General features: G+C 44.3%; 1 protein-coding gene across 2 annotated transcripts in view; it reads left to right on the top strand.

Moving 5' to 3' along the window:
• NEURL1B (neuralized E3 ubiquitin protein ligase 1B) overlaps positions 1 to 20863 on the top strand; it is a 215293-nt gene that overhangs the window by 183841 nt on the left and 10589 nt on the right. For both annotated transcript variants that reach the window (XM_019534953.1, XM_019534954.1), the window contains exon 2: positions 16523 to 17083. In XM_019534953.1, coding sequence (XP_019390498.1) covers positions 16523 to 17083 — 561 coding nt within the window. The remainder of the gene's footprint in view (positions 1 to 16522; positions 17084 to 20863) is intronic.

The following is a 20863-nucleotide window of genomic DNA, read 5'->3' as shown; positions in this document are numbered from 1 at the left end:
GGATACTAAAAGGACATGCATTTAAGTCTCCAACTTTATTAAAACCCTTTAATATTGGAACGACATGATTGCTTTAACTGTGTACAGTTGGTCAGAATAAAATGCACTTGGGACTTTTAAACAACAATGTGCTGGAAAGCTGGAGTCTATTTACATTAATGGGAGTTGCATGCTCTTCTGGCAATGAGGAGAAAGGAGAAAGGTATGGACTGCAAAACGTTAATGAGCTTACCTGAACTGCATTCTCTTCCTTTTAGAAAACCAGTGTAACTGGTTGCTCTGTCAAACTAAAAAGTCTAGTATGATTTTTTTAACAAAGGAAAAACTAAAGCATTGGTTTGAGAAACTCTAGTTGACACTAGCAGCACCAACAAGTCAGTGGTAGCAACTTAGCTTATTTTGCACTGTGCAGAAAGGAAAGCTTTTAAATGAAGAACTAGGGCAGGGGCAGGCAATTATTTCTGGCGGAGGGCGGCTTACTGAGTTTTGGCAAGCCATCGAGGGCCGCATGACGGGCAGCCGGGGCAGATAACTATTACTTTTCTAAATTTTTTAGGGGCTCCACGGGCCGGATAGAATGGCCGGGTGGGCCGCATCTGGCCCATGGGCTGCATTTTGCCCACCCCTGAACTAGAGGATAGTAGCAAACAGTAAACAGAAAACTGTATTTACATCTGTGGAGAAAATGCTGCAGCTGGATCCTAGTTTTACTGTTGTTCAGTGTGTAAGGATTTCCCTGTTAGCGCTGAGGGGTTTGTCCCTTTTATAATGGGAAAGCAGCAGTATGACCTGGCTCCCTCGGTATGTAGTAAGTACTGCCATACTGATTTGTCTAGGACGCCTTAGGACTGTGAGATGCCTCACAGGAACTGAGAATATTAGAAGTGCTCCTGCAGCTCTTATGCCCAGTCTGGTTGCTGTGTTCTTCTGGAGTTCCTTTTGGATGGATGGGAAAGGGATTTCCCTTTACAGCCTTTAAAGGAGTCCCCAAGGCAGAGCATGTTATACAGTGTAAAAGCACCTGTTTGGATCTTGGGCTATTCTTGATACAAGCTGTTGGATTACAGAGGAAGCACAGGATCAAAGCATTTGTTGATGCTGAAATAAAGGAAAGGGACCTGGTGCATGTGCTTTAGGACATCAACCAGGCAGCTGCGGAGAAATGTGGACATGAGACAACACCATGCTTGATTCCTAGATGCATCTGGATAAGAAATGTTGAGACTGCTCTAAGATGCCAGACATCCATTCTGCCTGTTCCCTCATCCTTGAGATTTTCTCTTTATATGTATGTGCATCGCTTCTTCCATTACTGCAGTCTACACCCTGAAATGTGAAATGTAGTGCCTGGTCTGCCTTGCACTTTGACAAACTGTAAAAGTGTATAATTACTGGGTGGCCTGTGAAATGTGTGGTATTCAGGAACAAACACGGGCTGATTTACCTCATTGTCTGTTTTTTTTTAATGGAAATCAATAAAAAAAAAAGGAATCGCAGACATATACATAGGTAACTAACTGAGAATCTAAGCAGTAACCTGGAATTTATCTGATGTCCTGCATCTTGATGATTTCTGGTCTCTAGACCAGAGTATGGAATTGGTTAGACGAGAGGCACAACAGCAATTAATTTTAGTTTTGCACAATTCAGATGGTTGATCAGTTCCAAAAAACTGCCTATTTGAGAGGTGTTGATTGTAGCCATATTGGCTAAGAACATAGGCCGTGTGTAGATGAAACAAGAGGCATGTGTGCACAGCATGTTAAAGCGGGCTAAATGCTTTTGCACCACTTTAGTGGTGTTGGTATTTGCATGCCTTGGCAGCATATTGCACATTAATTCCAGCCGCTGCGGGAAATTCAGCTGTGTAATGCACCTTAAATGACTTGGGGTGAAGCAAATTAAAACTCCTTCAAGGAGTTTTAGTTGCTGCCCTTACAGCTGCAAAGTGAAGTACTGGGCTCCATGCAGCTCTGTGGCCTGGGAAGGCAGGCTCTGCCCAAGAAAAGTGGGGAGCCTGTTCTTTTTTTTTCCCTCCCTGGAGCCTGCCTGCCTGAGCTGTGCGGGGGCCTGGTGCTTCCCTCTGCGTCTGTGGTGCCCCCAGGACTGCCCGAGTCGGGTGCTGCCTGGGGGCAGCCGCTGCTGCCACGGGGGGAAGCACCAGTCCCACCACAGCCCAGGGACTCTTCTGTCCTCGGGCAGTTCGCCCTCCCCTCCCCGCCAGAGGGGCAGGTAAGTCAGTGGGGTGTGTGCACAACATGGAGGTTTAATCAGCCCTAAATTGAAGCAGTGTTTTTTAAAACCCACCACTTCAATTTAGGGCCCCTGTTTTGTCTACACACGCCCATAGGCAGACCAGGTTCTTTGGATAAATCTGATATCTTTTATTAGACCAACTAAAATAGTTGGAAAAATTCTTCTGTGCCAGCTTTCGGGTACAAACACCCTGATGTTGTTTTGTGCTCTTCCTGGATGGGATAGATGCCAGGAGCTAGTATGCAATAATTCACATGTAGAATTGCTACAGTACGAAAAGAAAATCATCATGAATCGCACACCAGTAGTTATGACATACCATCCCTCCCTGGAACATATACGGAAAATTGTGGAACAGTTGCAACCCATACTAGAAGAAGATCCAATTTTTTAAGAGATCTTCCCAGAGCCACCCATCCTAGCCTTTAAACAAGCACCAAACCGTGCCAACGTGATCACCAGAAGCAAACTTGCTATGGTCCAGATCACACCGAATGGATCCAGACCATGCCATGACAAGAAATGCAAAACCTGCCAACATATCCCCACAGCAGAACCATCACCATTCCTGGATATTACATCTGTACCTCCAGAAGTGTTATATATCTCATCCAGTGCACCAAATGCCCTGATGGAAAATATGTAGGAGAAATCAAACAACAACTGCATACCAGAATGAATACATGCTGAAAATTGGACAGAAATACCCAATTACCAGTGGGGTGGGTGCACATTTCTCACAAGATAACCACTCTCTCTCCAGTTCTCAGTTGTAATACTCAAAGGGAATGTACAAAACACCTTTCGAAGACGAGCCTACAAATTTCACTTCATCAACTTACTAGATACAAAAAATCATGGACTAAATACAGGCAATCCCTGCTTAGTGCTCTTAATTGGTTCTGGGAAAACGAGCATTAAGCAGAACTCTGCTAATTGAAACCCATTTCCCCATAGGAATGACTGTATATAGCGATAATCGGTTACCGCCAGTTCTTGCCTCTGCCACCTCTCCTCACTCCCCCACCCACCCACCGGCTGCTCGAGCCCCACGTGCCAGCCCAGGCCCCGTGCTTCGTCCACTCCACTCTGGGCCTCCACCGGCTCAGGCCCTGGGCACCGGTGTAGCCCTGCACTCACGCCTACCCCTTGCCAGTTCTCACTGCCACTGCCTCTCCTCACCCGCCTGCCCACCTGCTGGCTGCTCCAGCCCCATATGCCAGCCCGGGCCCTGTGCTCCTGCTGCTGCACCCTGGGCATGGGCCCCTGCCAGCCCTGGCCACGGGCACTGGAACTCCTGCTGTCCCGTCAGCCTTGGCCACAGGCACCAGCTCTCCTGCTGCCCCACCCTGGGCACAGGCACTAGTGTGGGCCCCAAGCCCACACCTGCCCCTCGCACGTGTTGCTTCTCGCTGCTGCCGCTTCTCCCCAACCCCCTGCTTGCTCTGGCCCCACGCTCCTGCCACCCTACCCTGGGCCCCTGCTGGCCCTGGCCCCAGGCACTGGTGCGGGCCCTGCGCTCACTCCTACCCCTCTGCTTGCTGCCACTGCCACCACTGCTTCTCCCCGCCACATGCCGAAACTCGCCGACTCCACTGAGCGCTATAGCGAAACTGGCTGAGCGCTCAGTGGAATCGGGTATGAATTTTAAATGAGCGCCATAGCAAAATAGCGCTAAGTGAAACCACATTCAGCAGGGGTTGCAATGGATTTATGGCACATTATAACCTTCCTAGCGTCTGATACACCAGGTAACCTCTGGTAATTTACCAGCTACATTTTATCATGAAGTCACCATTGCCCTTCCCCCGCACACCTGTTTCTCACCCATTGTCTCTCACCCCCTTTGACCCTCACTGCCACACATTTACGTTTTCACTGACCTGCTTTTTTGCCTACTGGCGTCTGGCTTCTATCCCATCCAGAAAGAGCACGAAACAACTGGAGACATCCCCTCTGGCTGAAGAAGGGGGTTTGTACCTGAAAGCTTGCAAAGAACAATTCTTCCAACTATTTTCATTGATCTAATAAAAGATATGAGATTTGCCTATTTGAGATGAAGGTTAGGAAAAGAGAATAAAGTAAGCTAAAACAAACAAACCCATTCCTTCCCCTAAGGTAGCACAAACTTATTAAACAAAAGAAAATAACATAACTTTCCTTTTTTCACATCAGCCAGGTGGCTGATAGCTTTGCAGTTTGTATGTACACTGTCTCCAGGACCCTCAGTGAAACTGTTATCTTGTGTACTTTTAGGACAGCTATTCCAAAAACTAGCACTCCGCATGTGTAGCATTTTAATGAGCACATGGTTCAAATATTGCTGATCAGATCCACTTCTAATAGGACTGAGTGGGTGACTGAGACATTTTTCTTTCACCAGTTGCCAAACATTTCATGCAGTTTTGCATCCTGGGTGTTATTACTTTTAAATCCCTGCAGATGGGTCATCTTTCAAACCACTTTACTTCACGCACTCTTGAGCATGGCCTTCTGAAACAACATGAGCTGATGGACTTGGGTGTCAAAGAAATGTGATAGATTACAACAAACTGAACAGTTTCCAAGGCTCCTATCTATCATGCAGCTGCTTTTATCACTCATACACTGAGACTAAAGCAAAGGAGTATGACATGAACCCTGCCTGTTATCCATGTCTTTCTCTTTCTCACTAATTGGACCTAAGACTTGTACTAAAATTGGAGACTCATTGATCCAGGCTCATTAATAGAACTAGGTTGTTTTTCCCCCATGTTTTTTCCATTGAGCTATGTCTCTTCTTATTCTGCTACAGTAGCAACAAACACTTTCTAATGCAGGGGTGGGCAATTGTGTCGGGCAGAGGACCACTTACTGAGTTTTGGCAAGCCATCAAGGGCTGCATGACAGGCAGCCAGGGGCAGGTAAATATTTTCTAAATTTTTTAGCACCAGATACAATGGCTTGGCAGGCTGCACCCAGCCCGCGGGCCGTATTTTGCCCACCCCGGCCTAATGCGACTGAATGTTGCACAGAAAAGCTCTAAGTATACATCGCATACTGACACAAGGTGGAGGGCAGGATAAGAGGCGAAGGGAGGTAAAATTATTTCACTATAAGGTAGAGTCCAAAGTAGATCTCAAATGTTCTGACTTCAACTTCAGAGACCACATTAGGGCCTTGACCCTTTGCTTTTCAATACCACCTCGTTTGACTCCTAGGCTGCTTCCCATTTATTTTTTCTTTGACAGTGTAATGGGGTTTTTTTGTTACCTCAACTATGCAAAGCAATAACAAAAGTTGTGCTTTCAGGAAATGAAAACATGAGTTACTGCTTTAAAAAAAACACCCTATCTTCAAAAGGGTGGCAGAGGTTTAGGGCAGAACTTTTTGAGCTCAAAATAAATTAAGGACTGGGGCAGATACAGTGGAAACTTTTTCTTCAAGAAAAAGACACATGAAGAAATGCTTCAGTGTGTTATGATAGTTAGACATAAAGACAAAGAGGTTTTTAAATCCAAGAACAGCAATAAAAAAACATTGAGCACTGAGGAATAAAGAAATGATTATAGATATGTCAACATTATCCCAAATTATATCAGGTTTTGTTCTGATTATTTTGGAACAGTTTGAAGGTATTATTCAGATGGTCAAATGGGTAGGAAGAAAATAACCTTAAAAATATGCAGCCCTACGCTGACATCACTTGCAGAGTTTGTTCCATTTTTCTTTTGAACACTGAATTCCAATGTAGGTGTTTGGATTCATTTCTGGATCAGCAAAGGAACTGCATAACGATGTGCTTCAGCAGCCTGGCAGGATCATAGAAATGCAGGTAGTCTCATGATACAGTGGTTCCTAAACTTGGGGTCACGACCCCATCTGGGGTTGCAGCGATAAAAAATGGGATGGCAAAGACAATTACAGATTTTTCTCCTTTAAATGAGAAAAAGGCAGGAAATGGCAGGTTCCCCTTGCAGGCTGGCAGAGCTCCAGCCTGCAAGGGGCTGCTTGGGGCTGGGCGCAGTGGGAGGAGAGCGATCAGGCAGGGAGTGCCACCTGGATGTGCACATGCTCATGTGCATGTGGCAGCCAGGCAACGTGGAGAGCAGCTCCTGCAGCACCCTCCAGGTGAGTCTGTTTGGGGGCAGCTGGGGCCAGTGCATGGGACCTGAGGCTGGGGCAGAAATGTGGGGTCCAGCTGGGGGAGAAGGATGGAGCCACGGGCATCTTGTCCAGAGGGCAGTGGCACTGGCTTCCTGCCATTGCGTGCAGTCCTGAGGAGGGAGGGATGGGGGGGCATGTGCCCCCCAGATTTGTGCTCAGAGCACTCTGCCCTACTGCCCTCCCCCAGAGTAGGTGCTGCCCTCTCTTGAGGCAGTCTTTGTGGGTACCACTAGCGGCACTGAGGTAAAGAAGTCCATTGCCTTGTTTCCAGAAGGATTTTCCAACCATATAGATTTTGTGATATAAACATGCCACTTTGAAGGCAGTGCTTGGGGCAGGTTCAGTCTCTTGGTGCAAAGAGGGAAGCTCCCCCTCATACCTCCAAAAAGCAGGGCTGTTTGTGTAAAGGAAGTAGGCCCCTGCCACACACAGTGGAATCGGAGGGGGATTGATCTTCCTGGTTGCCGCACAATATTCCAGACACTTAGAGATAATGGAGTGGTCTGAGGCACTATGATCATCACTAGTTCATTGAAGATTGACTACTGCTGTTTTTTCACCCTTGGAGTTTTTTCCTCCTGGCTTATTTTCTGCTTTGTACCAGCTGGTGGACATTGGAGAAAGCCTGCTGGTGCTTTATAGATGCACTCTCTGTCTTTTGGCTTACGATGCTAGTGTGACTCTGATGCAGGTTTCTCTCGCTTTGTGAGGGATCTGTATGTGCGAATTCGCTCTTATGCAATGACCCTTTTTATACCACAAATTAATCATATGTAAGGTAAATTCACTCATATGCGATCGGTGTGGTGGAACCCACAGTCAGATGCTTTGTGTGGTGCATTGTTGGAGTGAGGCACACCAAAATATAATCTCCTGTGGATCTGTGCTCCTCATTCATTGTCTGTGACACGTGTTTCTGTAGTTGCCAACCCCATTATGATAGTGCCCTGTGCTTGTGTGTACTGTCTGCTGTTGGTGAGTACCAACATTATCTTGTAAAAGTGGTAGAAATGGGTCTGGGGGTCAGTACAGTCAAGGTCTTGGAACATATCCATATTTGTTGCATTGTAAAGTGGGTTCACTTTGTGCGAATTGGAGTTATATGCTGTTTTCCAAGAATGCATGCACAGCTTAAAGCGAGGGAAACCTGTATTCTCTTAACTGTGATAACATGAGCTCAGGATTATTTTCCTTGTCAAGGCATCCATTCTATTGTGTGCTGCTCTTTAATGATGTGACTGAACTCTGTATGTGTGCATGCTCCGGACTGGGAAGAAGGTGCTTATTTTCCTTTCCTTGCACAAGTTCGTGCATTAATTGATTTCCTTGAGGACACACCAGAGATGAGGGGGCTATAGCAGGGTGGGAAAATATAAGTCATGAGCAAAACTGATGATATTTGCCTAGTTATATCTGTAGGAAGATAATTTGGAACAACAGGCTGTTACCATAATACTATTCTGCAAATGTTGCAAAGAAGGGTATTCACCAATGGCAAGGAGAAATTTTTAGAGGACCAGGAGAAATTTGTCATTAGTCTTTGACTTGCTGCAAGAATGTCTTTATAGCAAAATGTGTTTTTTATACTGAAATACATAGCTTGAGGTAACTGTAAGCTTCTAATGGAGATAGGGCACAATTTTTCCCTTGATTTTACTACATAAGATCAAACTTTATTCTACAACTGGATTTACCTTGAATAGCTACAGAGAAATGAGAAGCATTCCAAGGTCTTGTCTTTATTAGGGCTTAACATCCATATAGCCATCTCCATGTAAAGACATACAGCGAAGACAAAGCTGAAGTAGCAGACATTTTAACACAGTTTCTCACGTTTCTCTTTCATTTCTCTCTCTCAAGTTCTTTAAGCTCAGCCTCATAGTAAAAATTTGACAGATTACATTTTCTGAACTCCACTGTGGACTCTAAAGTGTCCTTTAACATATCACTTTCAACCCTATCCTTTGTGGTTCTAATTTCCAAGGGCTTTTCAAATTGTTTTGTGTTTTCATGGTTACCAGAAAATGCTCTCGCATGAGTGCTACAAAACTGTCCTTTTTTTCCTTTTTGCCCACTGAAAACTCATTTCAGGTTAGGAAAAAAGTAAGCAGCCCTTTCAAAGACAGTAGCACTTGTTTGTCCAATGAAGTCAGAAGTTCTGCACGTGCTACAAACCCACCAGAATATAAAATACGTTTTGAGGTGTTGCATTCCTTTAACTGCCATTGAGATCAGCTGAGAGGCTGTAGATTAGGGGTGACCAACCTGTGCTACTTGTGCCAGTGGCAGCCTTTGTGGCTAGGGAAAGACATTCAAAAAGCCTGTGCCTGAATTGATTCACCCTTTGCAGGTTAGTTTAAGCTGCGCGGATTAAACTGATTAATAACTGGACAGACATTCTCTGTTAAATCAAGAAATGCAGGCACGTGGCTGCAGTGGCTGAGGCCAGAAGCCAGGGGGTGCTAGAGTGTGCCTGCCAGCTGTTGCCAATGGGGAGGGAAGAGCGACACCCTCCAAGGCTCTCACCCCTTCTTGCTGAAGCGGTGGGGGTGTGGCCAGGCACCAGGCTGGGGTGGGCGCTGGAGCTGCTGCCGGACTGAGGAGTAGGGGTAGGAAAAAGTCCGTCCTCTGAAGCAAGCATGTATTGAACACAGCAATTTACAAAGCACACAGCAGGTACTACCAAAATCTTCGCGTAAGCTAAGATAGAGCCCAGTAAAACACAGCATACACAACTTAGTCTAAGTTAAAATGTAAAGCAGGAAGACAAGAGAAGGCCTTGCATAAGTCTCACTAATCCTGAGGGCAGGGTGTCTCCTTACAGCCAGGCATTCAGAAAGGCTTTGTTTAGGTTTCTTTATAATGTAAATGTAACTCTCTGCATTCTTTGGTCCCCAACATCCCTTAGCTCCATCTCCAGCACATAGGTGTGATGGTTGTCGGGTCTTTGCCAACACTTCCCACCTCTCAGTCTGGTCCTGCAGGTCTTAGCTGCGGGCTCACAGGCGCAGGTCTTGGATCTGCACACAGGGAACTCGCTTGCCTCTCCCCTGCTCCAGGACCACAGTGGAATTAATCCTCGCCCTGGCTGCAGGCCAGCTGGACAGAAGGAGGCATTAACTCCATCTCTGCCTGGCTGCAGGATGGTGGAGGTGCAGCTGGCAAACCCCAGCTGTGGTCTGCAGGATCTGCCAGCGAGAGGAGAGGGGACAGAGGGAGGAATTTGCCTCAGGGGTCATGGCAGGCCAGCGCCTGGCCATGCCCCGCCCCTGCTCCAGCTAGAGAGCAGAGGGGAGGGGCCAGCCCAGGTCTCTGGGGCAGAGCCCAGCCCAGAGAGCATGCTGGGATGCTGGGGGTCTCTGATTTAACTTAAACCAGCGAGGGGTCTGGGACAGACATTGCATAAACCAGTTTGAGCCAAATCAGTTAAGTCTGATGCTACATTCAACCAGGTTTATCTCAAACTAGTTTCAGCCACTTTCAGCCTGTTTTATGTGCACTGAATGTCTGTTCTGTTACAGGTTTAAACCAAATTTTGATCACTTAAACCAATGTATGTGTAATGTCTGTCCCTAGCCTGTGTGGCATGCAGGAGATTGGAGAGGAAGCAGGCAGCACAGCAGCAGGTTGGGGAAGAAGCAGAAACAGAGCAGTGGATCAGGCAGGGGAAGGAAATAACAGTGGCATTTGGGAAGGGTGCAGGGCTAATTTGTGGCACACTTCCCAGTAGGTTGGGCCATGCTGCTGTAGATCATCAGCACCTAGGAAATGAGACCACTTTTACCTAGGCCTCTAATATTGAACTTGGTGGTTAACCAGATAATTTTAGCTTAAGCACGTGTGCTGAATGTGTACCCTTCTCCAGGGACCCACTTGATATGTTTCTTTTATTTTAAACAGTGCATTAAAAGAATTATTACGTATCTTATCTCTTCTGAAAATTATCATCATAGTCTAAAGATTAAATAAACATTTAAACAGAATGCTACTGCTTGATTATAATTGTAACAATATAGCTCTTTCCTTTTGTCCTAAGATAAGTTACAAGGTGCGGGTGGTTGTAGCACTACTAGATGTTCTTGTGTAGCAACTGTTCAGTGATAATGACACTGTTTTCATTGGCCTGCAGTAATATGCCAGGAGTGTGGGTTTAGCCATATGGATAATGAGGACAGTTCCTACAAGCTAGTTAATTTTCAAGAGGTACGTTAAACATTATCATGTTGTCCCAGCATTCCTGCATAATAAATTGGCCCGTGCTCTTTGGAAGCTTTGTTTAATATTAAACAGGGTTGCAACAGCATCTGTCTAATTGCCTACCATAATAGAAATGCTAGGACTTTTTCTGATAAACGCTCCTGCAGCAATAAAGATAGTGTGGTTCCCTTTGACTTGGGTGGCATACTGCATCCCACCTTGGGATTCCTTCTCTGAAAACAATAGGAAGACCAAACTCCATGTTCACAAGGACCTATTAGTCCCTTTACCCTCACTTACCCCATTGGACATTGTTCTTAATTACCCATCTACACCCTTTGTGTATTTGCTGTATGCCGTACATGCTTCTGTAGTAGATCCCTGCTAGTGATACAAACCTGCAGGTGATCGATATGCTGCTTATGTGGATAAAGGTATTTGGACATTCATCAGCTAAACTTCTTGAGCAGAGACCATCTTTTTTGCCCTGTTTTGTTCAGTGCCTACCCCAGCAGGATTCTGATCTATGACTGGGAACATTTTGAGGCTGCTGCAATATAAATAATACACAATGCCTTGCATACCGTCTCTCACTGCAGCAGCCTTTGTTGCTCCCACTCAGTGACAACCTTGGACTTGGGGGGTAATTGTGATCTTCTGGTTCACTTCTCCCTCATTTCTGCAGTATGAAGCATGAATTACAGCACCTGTGCAAAGGATGAGAGAATTGGGTCTTGAGGCATCAGCCCAGCAGCAACTCATCAGGCTAGGCCACCCTCCAACTGGATGTTTTTTTCTTGACTTGTGTTTTGGACAGCAATGGTATTTGACAAAGTTCTCAAGCATTTCTTGGTGATGCGGAAGATGGGGTTACAGTGCCCTAGAAATCCTCGGTGATCTGCTTAAGCTAAAAAGGTTTGCTTTTTAGGACCCAAAGCTTGAGGAACGTGCAGAAACTTCCCAGCATCTGTCTGCAGTACCTTTTTGAAGTGCAGAATGCATGCCAATTTAAAATACCTCTCCAAAGGTCGACATAACCTAAGACATAAATTCATCAGCCTTTGAAACAAGGTGAAGTTTCATATGTGGTAGGAGAACAGAGTGACTTGCTGTAGGGAATGTGGTTCTCTGTTAGATGTTTAATTTTATAGTAGTGCAGCATATCTATTGCTACAAAATGGGTGCATGGAAATACTAAATTCGGTGCTATTTCTTCTTCTATAATTTCACTGCGGATTCTTTGCTGAAAAAGTCTTGCAAGTCCAGCCCTTTCTTTGATTTCCCAAGTTTATTACCCAGTGCTGTAAAGCCCTCTGTACTAACTTAAACCTTCTGAGGTGGAGGAGATAAATAGAAGTGTTATTTTGGTAAGGGAACAAAGAAGTAGGATGATTATACTAAGATAAGGCAGGGTGGGTTTTATGGCCCCTTTGCATAATCTCACTTAGGCACCTACCATATTGTTCTGATTTTCAATCAGCCCTGCAAATATGATGTCCTCTCATTTGCAGGATTATTTTGAGGAGGAACAGCTTTTTTCCCCCTGAATGTTTGTTGATAACTAAAATTAACACTTTGAATTGCTAGTATCCTTAGAAGATCCTACAGGGGATTCAGATGGCCAAGGAAAGGTTCCCAAAGGGTCAACTGCACTAAAAATATGAAAATAAAACTGTACCCAAAAGATTTCTGGTTTAGTATTATTACTGCATGCACAAAAATACTGTAGGTACAAACATCAGGTGTAGCAGGGGCCTGAGTATAGGTTGACCCTGCACATAAAAAAGAGTGCAACTTACTTGGTTCTTTTGGAGGGGAAAAAAGATTTCAGAACAGCATATGGCCTTTCCACTGTAGTATCTCTGTCTAATGCATTTAGCCTCACAACATGCTATGAGGCAGGGCAGGGGCTACAGTCCTCATTGTACTGATGGGGATCTCAGGCACAAAGTCACCCAGGAATCTGGGATGGTACAAGGAACGTGGCTCTCTGGTATCTTAAGCTAGTGTGCTGCGCATTGGAGTATCGCTTGTCGTTCTTAGAATAACATTTTTAGTTTAGAGTACAACTTCAAAAGCTTCAATAAGGGTGGTGCACAGAACTACAAGGGCCTATAAAGTAATTACAAACATTGATGGCTTTCCATCCTCTGTGGTTCTACTGATGTGAGCAGACAGATAGTGAGCTGTGTTAGTCTGAAGTCAGTCGGAAGGCAGGGAAGAGGAGCACCTTATAGACTAAATCAGAGATCCATAAGCTTTTATGAGCCCAAGCTCACTTCATCCGATGCTGTCAAAGGACATGACTTGTGAAAGGGCATGACTGTTCTGTGCATGTCCTTTCATAGCAGCTGATGAAGTGAGCTCAGGCTCATGAAATCTTGTGCATGTCTGATTTAGTTGGTCTATAAGGTGCATCTCTACCCAGCCTTCGACTCCTTTGATGATGTTTGAAATGAAGTATAAAAAGAGGGGAAGGCTTTCCTGTGTTCTAAAAAAATTAATAGAAATTGAGGAAGGGAAAAGGACTGATTAACGAACAAGAGTGATTAGGATTCACATTGTTCTGTTGAATATTCCAAGACCCCTTGCAAAACCTGAAACCACAACCAAGAGCAACAGCTGCAGCCTTTTTGTTGTGTAAGCTGTGCCTCTTTTGGCTCGGGGGAAAGCGTTTCATTCAAAATGGTAGCTGACAGGTGTTCATGTTAAGAGAAGACAGCATTAAAAATGATCCATTTGTTTCCTTCTAGAGGGTTTCCTATTGTGTACTCACAATATGCTTTCCTGTTTTTTAAAAATAAAATAAAATAAAAAAGAAACCCAACCCATGGCCTATGGTTCCTCTTTGGCAGGCTTCAATGAAAGAAGCATTTGAAGTGGATGGCTCTGTAATTGCTTTTCCGTCCTTTGCACTGATGTAGCAGCCACTCCCCTGTCGTTCTGTTGCTGCTTTTAAAAGTTGTGCGATAAGTACATGTGAAGAAAATGCCATGGGAGGATAAATCTCAAAACTGGTTGTCCTCATTCTCAGTCTTTGAATACGTTCTACCTTCTTCACTGGTGCACTAGGAAAGCTGATACTAGCAATTACACCACAGGCTGGGAATGGGGCAGGGGATTGGAGTGGGAGAAGAGTGAAACTAAATTGAGTCCCTGAGTGAACCAAAATTGAGGGTGGTGTATTGTATTTCAATTAGATTCTATTTTTTTTTATCATTTTAGAAAATATAGATTTAGGGGATTATAGACATAGAGCTTATCTGTACATGGAAGCTGTTGCAAAATAAGTTAGGATATGATTTTACAGTGAAATAGCTACTTTATACAGTCTCCCTGGGCACACAGTCTTATTCTGCAGAGCGGGTGCTGTTCTGTGGCTTTCAAAGTGAACTAGAACATTGAGTACAGACAAGTATGTCCACATGGGTAACTAGGGTACAGTAACTGTTGCTGAATAGCTGCTATCCAAGGCTGTTTTCTTATATAGTTAAGCCCTGGCTATTTAATACTAGTTTGGAAATATTTTTGCCAGTCTCAAGGTGGGTGGTATCACTTGGGTTTGGTTGCAGCGAATCTATGTCCCAAATGTATTTTAAAGATGGTAGATGTCCAAGTACAGCTCATGAGTAAGAATGTTAAAGTTGTCTGGCCTGTGTCCGCAACTGCATTTTTACACATTGGCCAATGCTCATTATATCAGGTGCCCTTTTTCCCTGCTAAGAAACCAAAACCACATTCTCTCCGCTGCACAATAATTTACAATAGTTGCTGCTGAATGCATGCAGTACCACCCAGGTTAAAACCACTGGAGCAGTGCCTAAAGCAGCTATCTTCTATATTTGGTCTTTTTTTGAGGAGGAAATAAAAAAGGTCTTTCTTGGGAGCGCTACTTAAAATACTTAAGGACAATAGGATCAGTCCTTTAAACAAGCACAATTCCATGTGAAGCATTGCCTGAATAAGCATGGCAGGGTCTGACCTAACTGGAAATAGAAGAAAATTTCAGTTAATGTATGCAGATGAAAAGCTTTTAAGTGTGGCACTGCTGAAGGTGTATGCAGCATGCACCAACAGACACAACTAATAGCAGGTTGCAGATCAAGTGTGCCGAGGCACTATAGCATGTTTAATGGATTTTAGACAAAATGTAGCATTCTTTCCTCCTGATTTCACAGATGGCCGTGTGAGTCCCACTGACATTAATGGTAAAATTTCCTTTGACATTGCTGGGGTAGGCGTGGCCCTGAATTCCTAGCAGTGTGACCAATGCCGAGTATTTGCGGGTTCAGAGCAGTGACTGCCACATGTACTAGTGAGAAAAAGGGAAAAGGAACCTTACCTGGCAGGGGAGATACCACAATCAATGGGTTTTCCCAGGATGAGGCCTGTCCATTGCACTTCGGGCAGGCAGGCTGACCCCTGTGAATTTCTCTAATACTTGACTAAAGAATTTTGTGGTAGTGGGGGTGTTTGTACCCTGGCTTGCTCCCTCGGCCTTTTGACTAGGCGGCATCTGAACTCCCAGTGCCTTTAGGCTGGGGCCTGCATGTAGGATGCCTGCCATGGATTTGGGGAGTATCTGAAGTCCCAGACTGATGGGTCTGGGAGGGAGGATACTTGCCCGGTGGTAGAACCGCACAGACTTGCACTGTCGAGCTTGGCTCAGTGGATTTGGAACTCGGAAGTAATTCAGCCTTAAGCCAAAAAAAACCAAAACGCCCCACCTTTGTGTAGTGGTGTCTTTTGCCTCAATCCTTTTTTGAGAATTAGATGTCCTATAGAGACATCTCTAGCAACAATGGGGTCTTTAAGTCTTTGTACAACCATTGTTTCTCACTTTGATTTGTTATCCTGTTTTCTTCCTCTTTACCATTCCCCCTTTTTTGCACCCAGAAGGCCAGTTCCTGTCTGCTACCCCCAACTACCCTCCAGTTACTGTGCACAAAGAGTGGTTATTCACAATGGGAGGGAGACTCCCAAGGTGTCAAGACCCTGCCTGTCATGTTTTCACTTGTGCAGAGGTGTTGTGTTTGCAGATCTCCCAAACTGAGTTTTTAACATCTTCTGGTGTCCTTTGGAAAACAAAGGCAATGAGTGAATATTTCCATGACACTCTTCCGGTCATGAGGAAAAGCGGTAGAATCTAAACAGTGAGGAAACAGCTTGAGGGAAAATCCACAATATTTTTAAGCTTTATATATGTATAGGAAAATATTTCAAGTTGATTGTGTTTGTGTGAAGCTTTTATATTTAATACTTTTTCATTGAACATGCAAGCATTTTTCTTTCCATTCCCTTTTGCATCTCACCTTCTGTATTTAAAAAGGTGCCTGGAATATTTGGTACAGTAAAGGGGCATGACAGAAAGAATGGAAAATGTTGTAGTGAAGTTTTATTAATTAGTTTGAACTGTGGCAGTGCCAAAGGACCTGTCAAGGCCTATGACCCCATGTGGCTATGTTGTACATACGCAGAACAAAAAGGCAGTTCCTGGTCCAAAAAACTTATGGCAGGAAAGATGCAGCCTGTTTCCACCTCTCCCACAGACTCACATGATTACCTTTCATCTCTCTGCTTTTGCTGAAATCAGTGTTAAAACTCCTGTTGCCTTAATGCTGTCCATAAATGGTCTCCATGTACTGATTTGCGACATGTGGGTGGTGATAGTTCTGTGGGAAATGATATGCTGTGAGGCTGAAAACCCCCAGTTGTTGCTTGTAAAGGGTTTTGAGAACCTTAAACATGAAGCACTGGTAAAAATGCCACGTTTTGTTTTTTATTATATGAAAATCACATTTGCTCCTCTGTGCTCCATTTTATCACGAGTAGAATATTCCTCGCTTAGTTTCATAAGCACAATGAACATAAACTGCTTAGGTTAAACGCATTTTAACATTGCTGTTACTATCTTCTTTTGCAGACACTGGTCACCAGACTCGTTCTGTGTCCAACAGATCTTACTACACCTTGCCCAACAGTAGCCATGAGAGGCGCTCATTTTTTGCCATCACAGAGCCACCACGTTTCCATTCCCAAGCCAAAGGCAAGAATGTCCGTCTGGATGCCCACTCCCGCAAGGCCACCCGGAGGAATAGCTTCTGCAATGGGGTCACTTTCACCAACCGGCCCATCCATCTCTATGAGAAAGTGCGGCTCAAGCTGGTGGCCGTGCACCATGGGTGGAGCGGCGCACTGCGCTTCGGCTTCACTATTCATGACCCATCACAGATGAGCTCTGATGAGATACCAAAGTATGCCTGCCCAGACCTGGTGACCCGACCTGGATATTGGGCTAAAGCTTTGCCAGAGAGGTTTGCAGTGAGGGACAACATCTTGGCTTTCTGGGTTGACCGTCATGGGAGAGTCTTCTACAGTGTCAACAACGAGGAGCCTATATTGTTTCACTGTGGCATTAAAGTCTCTGGGCCTCTCTGGGCACTCATAGATGTCTATGGAATTACCCATGAGGTGCAAATACTAGGTGGGTATATATCTGCTTACATTTGCTCCATGGTTTTGGGCCTATAGATTTCTCTTCCTCTGAAGTCAGCTGCCAGATCAGGGAGGATCCTAGCTCTGCTCAGTGTCCCAAGACTAGACTTAAAAATGCATAATCATTTGTCTCTTGTTACGCATTTCAGAATAGCCATTTCCCTATTGGTAGCTGAAGGGACACAGGGAGTTCTGGTCTGGAGAAGGCAGTGATGGGTGTAATACAGTAGACTACACCTGGTCTAGAGTAGTATAACCCCTGCAGGTTTGGGGGCTCTTACCAGTCTAGTTCTACACATCTCAAGTAATCAAGCTTCTACTACTCCTTGAGAAATGAACTGACATCAAGAAAGATGCCATGGGTCATTCTGTAACTCCTTGCCCTGTACCTCCAAATTCAGTCTGAATTTTCCAACTTCACCTCATCATTCATAGACTTCATAGATCCATGGATTGTTAGGCCAGATAGGGCCTTTATTATCTTATGTCCGACTTGCATAACACCAGGGAAAGGAAGCCCACACAAACTTTGTTTATGAAGTACAGACCCTTGTAATGCATATGAATGGCATTTTGTGTTTCCTAGTAAATGCTTGAATTGAAAGTCAGTTCAATATAACTTCATTATAATGCACCCCGTTTATAACAAACCCCTACTCTGAAACTGAACTGAAACCCATCATCTGCTGCATTACTATGATGTAGTAAACTGATTAACCGTAGTATACCAAACTTCCTCTTTGAATAAACTTTTCTCCTGATCCCATGGGGATTCTTTATAATGAAGGTGTATTGAATATAACTTTCATTCAAGATCTTTAATCATTTAGGACCAAGATGGCATTTCCTTCTGAAATGTGATTGTATCATTTCATTCTGTTCCTAATTCTGTTTTAAGTTCGTGCTCACCGATACTGAACCAGGCAGGATGCTAGGTGTCAACATTGCAAGTTGAGTTTTCATTTTAAAGGCACGCAAATCCATTATCCCTCCTGCTGGATGGGACTAGTCCATCAAGCCTGGTGTGCCATGTCTTGTAGCGCACCTAGCTGCTTCACTGTACCTGTGTGAAGTAGGATGCTGCCTTTAGAGTAGTGTGTCTTGGGGAGTGAAGAGACCATGTCAATTGAATCAGGCTTCCTCTGTTCATGTTTCAGCCCTCCAGTTGCCATCTGTACAGTGAAGCGCTATGACAGCCTCCCAGTGTGTCCTGTTCCCTTTTCCCAGCCCCTGGTCTGAAACTGCAGTTTGTATCTTTTATCTCCTCTGAGGGCCACTTAGAGCCTCTCACGGTACATTCCTGCACTATCAAGAGTTTTTTAGAAAGTACAGCACCTAGGCGCGAGAGAATCCAGCTTCCAAGCTTATCAGGAAGGGGACAGCAGTGTCGTCATACTCAAGAGTTTGGAAACCTTTCTAAGCTTTGGGTTACTCCACTCCCCTTTTAAATGATTCTCTTTAGAAAAGAGAGTTAAGGTCATGTTGCTTTTGATTTATCCTCTCATCCTTCTGTGCTACAGGTGATTGTTTGGTTCAGTAAGCTCACCTAGATTTACAATTCAACAGGCTTTGCTCGCAAGCCAGAGCTGACTTATCTTTGCCCTTACAAACAGGGACATTCCCATATGTTTACAAAGCACTGGATGTTGATACCGGATGATGTAATCTGCTAGTTGAAGTGTTCTGAGAACATTAACCTAATGCTCATGTGTTTCCCAGCTGCTTCTGGCCTATCTGCAGTAGGGGCTTTGCATCCCTCCCCCGACTTACATTACTGAAAAGTTGAGCTTTACCGAGTCACTGAATTCAGCTGTGACTGCAGATTTGTTTTGGAAGGAAGACTGTGTGAAGGTTTTCTCCTTCCAGTTGCTGTGACTGCAAAAGAAGATGAATTAGTTTCAATTAGAATATTAAACAAGCCTCCTTAGAAGTTTGCATCTGGTGTCTTGCATTCAAAAACTTGTCTAACTTTATCCCAAGTGCATAGTTCATCCAGTAAAAGATACCATCCTAAGAAATCTTTGCTTCTCAATATTTCTGGATCATCGTGCTACAGCATCACTCCTAAACTACCTCTGATGTTTAAGCACTTGAGATTTAAGCAAACTGGGGGCAGAGTGTGTTTCAAACAAGTATGCAGTGATATTGGAATCCACTTAACATGCTTATAAAATGTCCTTTGCCTGCCATGATCCTGCCCTGCAGATTGCCATATTTAGGCCTAAAAGCCATGGCTACTTTTCTTCTAAGAAAGTGTCAACAACTTTGTATTGAATAGACACCAAAATGCATCCTTATGTTTGGCTGAAGCAATTAGTTTATGAGAGATGCATCGTGGAGGGAGATCGCTGTCTGTTGGAGACTGGTTATCGTACAGCAAATAATACTAACAGGAAAATAGTACTTTGTATAGTGGTACTGCATGCTCTATTGGCATCAGACACATCGTTAAGCATTAGCATTAGCTCATCCCTTAATTGTAGCTACTATCCAATCAAATGCCATTGACAATAGTGAAAGAATTTCAAATATATTGGGCAATATTGTATTCCTAACCAGAACGAGCACTAGCAAAACCCTTTCTTTTTCTAACGCTGCACATTCTTGACCGATTCTGCCTTGCTCTGGTATAAGCACATAGAGCCACACAGTGCCTTTGCCAGTCAGGTGCTTAGTTCTATTCCCAATTCCAGCATCCGCTCCCAATGGGTGATGATGGACAGCCTTCTTTCCAAAGTGCTGAGCATATGCAGCTCCCATTGACTTCATGTGGAGTTATTGCTGTCCAGTACTTCAGACAACTTCTCTGTGCCTTAGTTTCCTCTTTTACAGAAAAGGAATAACAGTGTTGGAGTGGGCTTGGAGGTTAAATTCAGTGTGTTTTTTGATCCTTGGATTACTAGTGCTGTAGAACATAGGGTGCTGTTTATAATGTATGACCACTACTAACATGGTGAAAGGCTGTGATTGTCCTACACGTGGTATTGTGCTTAATTCTTCCCATTATGAAAAGTTGCTCTATGTTTGGTGTCAGATGCCAAAGGGAGAATTTAGGAAAGCTTTATCTCAGTTCTGCTTGTCAGCTTGTCTTCCAGCGCTCTGTGTCCCCTTGTTTTTATTCTTTGGGCCTTTTTTAACCAGAGCTACTAATTTTATTGGCTTTACCTTTGAAAACACCAGAATAGGGGAGAGCTGGGAAAATCGCCCAAATATAGAAGCAACTGCAGGCCCTCCATGAGCTACATCTGCCACTATTGGTATCCTGAAACTGTGAAGTGTCCTTCACTCTGTATCGGAGTGCTACTTATCACCAGATTCCCTGTCCCTTTTAGAAGCAGCTGGTCCAAGTCATTAAGATTACGCTTGAGGCTTTTCTTATTTGGGTACTCAAAGAAATCATCCATCTAAGATGAGGCATCCTGTCCTTTTCAACCACTGAACTGGTTCATGGTTTTGCCTTCTTTGGTAAAAGCCCAGTGGGATCCTCTTAAGTAAAAAAACAGTGCTGAGGTTGCTGCTTCCCCCTTCTCCATCTTGGAGAACGAGTTAAAATCTGCTTTGCTCATGCTCTCAGGATTCCTTCTGCGTCAGATTTAGTCTGGAGTTTAATATAATTGCTTAAGAATCACATGGGCAATAGAGACTAACATTGGACTGAGGTGCAGAGCTAATTTTGAGTCTAAGTCTTGACTATCTGTGGCTGCCCAAATCATTCCTCCACTTTTTGCTAAATGTAGCAAGTAGCTTTCATTGCCAGTACTTCATAGGA

This window comes from Crocodylus porosus, unplaced genomic scaffold, assembly GCF_001723895.1.
Source record: "Crocodylus porosus isolate Cpor-Errol unplaced genomic scaffold, CroPor_comp1, whole genome shotgun sequence".
Classification (NCBI taxonomy): Eukaryota; Metazoa; Chordata; order Crocodylia; family Crocodylidae; genus Crocodylus; species Crocodylus porosus.
Note: the sequence above shows the minus strand (reverse complement) of the source record. Positions and strands in the feature narration are given on the sequence as shown.